Below are 1,066 nucleotides of genomic sequence, written 5' to 3' on the forward strand. Positions count from 1 at the left end.
TCGATGCAATCAACTGGTTTTCCTTAGATAGAAAACTTTGAATCAATTTGATCTGGTTGAACTGTAAAGTGCCTTGAGATGACATATGTTGTGAATTGGTGCTATATAAATAAACTGAATTGAATTTAAAAGGAAGCAATTTTGTTAGCATAAACTGTTTGCCTCTCCAGCTTCTGTGTTTTGTATTCTCTAAACCTTTGGCTAACTGATACGAGGCTTAGTTTGTGTCTCTGCCTGAATAATGGTACAAGGAGACGGCATTGATCAGCATGGCTGCAGAGAGGATGTGGGTACCCTGATAGGAGCTGTGGGTCTTGACTCTACACCCCATAGCATCTATCAGTTAATACAATCAGCTTATCAGCCCTCACCAAAGCCTGTGCAGAGACAGGGGCTGAATGAAGGCTCATTTACATGCAGAGTAGAAAGGAGATATTTATTTCCATGCATATCAGCCTGCTGTTACAGATCTGCTTTGATAAAGAAACATGCATGTGTTTGGTGCTGAATGTCCCACTGACCCTCCGCCATGGGTTTGACAGTGATGATCTCGCTGGCGTTTCCTCGGCCGGCGGCAGTGACAGCCACCACCCAGATACTGTACTGTCGGTTTCTGCTCAGGTTAGGGATGCGGTAGAAGAAGACATCCGGGGCCGCTTCAAATTCACTACTCACCTGCAGGAGGAAGGTGAAAAAACATTTATATCAGCTTAACCTGCAGGAAATCCGTTTTGAAACAATCGAGTGTTTCTAGAGATCTGAAGTGTAACTAAAAACCAAAGTGAGGGAAAAGTGCTAGAATCTGTTTTACCGTAGGGTGTGGGTTGGAGCAGAAAACGGTGTATTTTCTGATGATGCCGTTCACTTTGAGAGGAGGAAGCCAGGACACAAACACCACTGAGTTGGATGCAGCTGCAGCTTTCACACCAGCTGGAGGACCAGGAACTGGAAGAAGAATGTTATGGTAGAGACGCATTGATAAAATAGCTTGGGACGTAAGTGGGACACATTTCATTTTAATGGGCCCTAATCTATGGAAGGGAATTGGGGCCACTGGGAAAAAAAA

At 44.3% G+C, this 1,066-nt stretch overlaps 1 protein-coding gene across 2 annotated transcripts in view; it reads right to left on the reverse strand.

The window, feature by feature from the left end:
* Positions 1 to 1,066, reverse strand: part of dscam (Down syndrome cell adhesion molecule) — a 138,325-nt gene that overhangs the window by 18,852 nt on the left and 118,407 nt on the right. For both annotated transcript variants that reach the window (XM_015371839.1, XM_015371840.1), the window contains exons 20-21: positions 812 to 945; positions 522 to 675 (exon numbers count right to left, since the gene is read on the reverse strand). In XM_015371839.1, the coding sequence (XP_015227325.1) occupies positions 522 to 675; positions 812 to 945 (288 nt within the window). The remainder of the gene's footprint in view (positions 1 to 521; positions 676 to 811; positions 946 to 1,066) is intronic.

The sequence above is a fragment of the Cyprinodon variegatus genome, unplaced genomic scaffold, assembly GCF_000732505.1.
Source record: "Cyprinodon variegatus isolate N-32 unplaced genomic scaffold, C_variegatus-1.0 Scaffold65, whole genome shotgun sequence".
Classification (NCBI taxonomy): domain Eukaryota; kingdom Metazoa; phylum Chordata; class Actinopteri; order Cyprinodontiformes; family Cyprinodontidae; genus Cyprinodon; species Cyprinodon variegatus.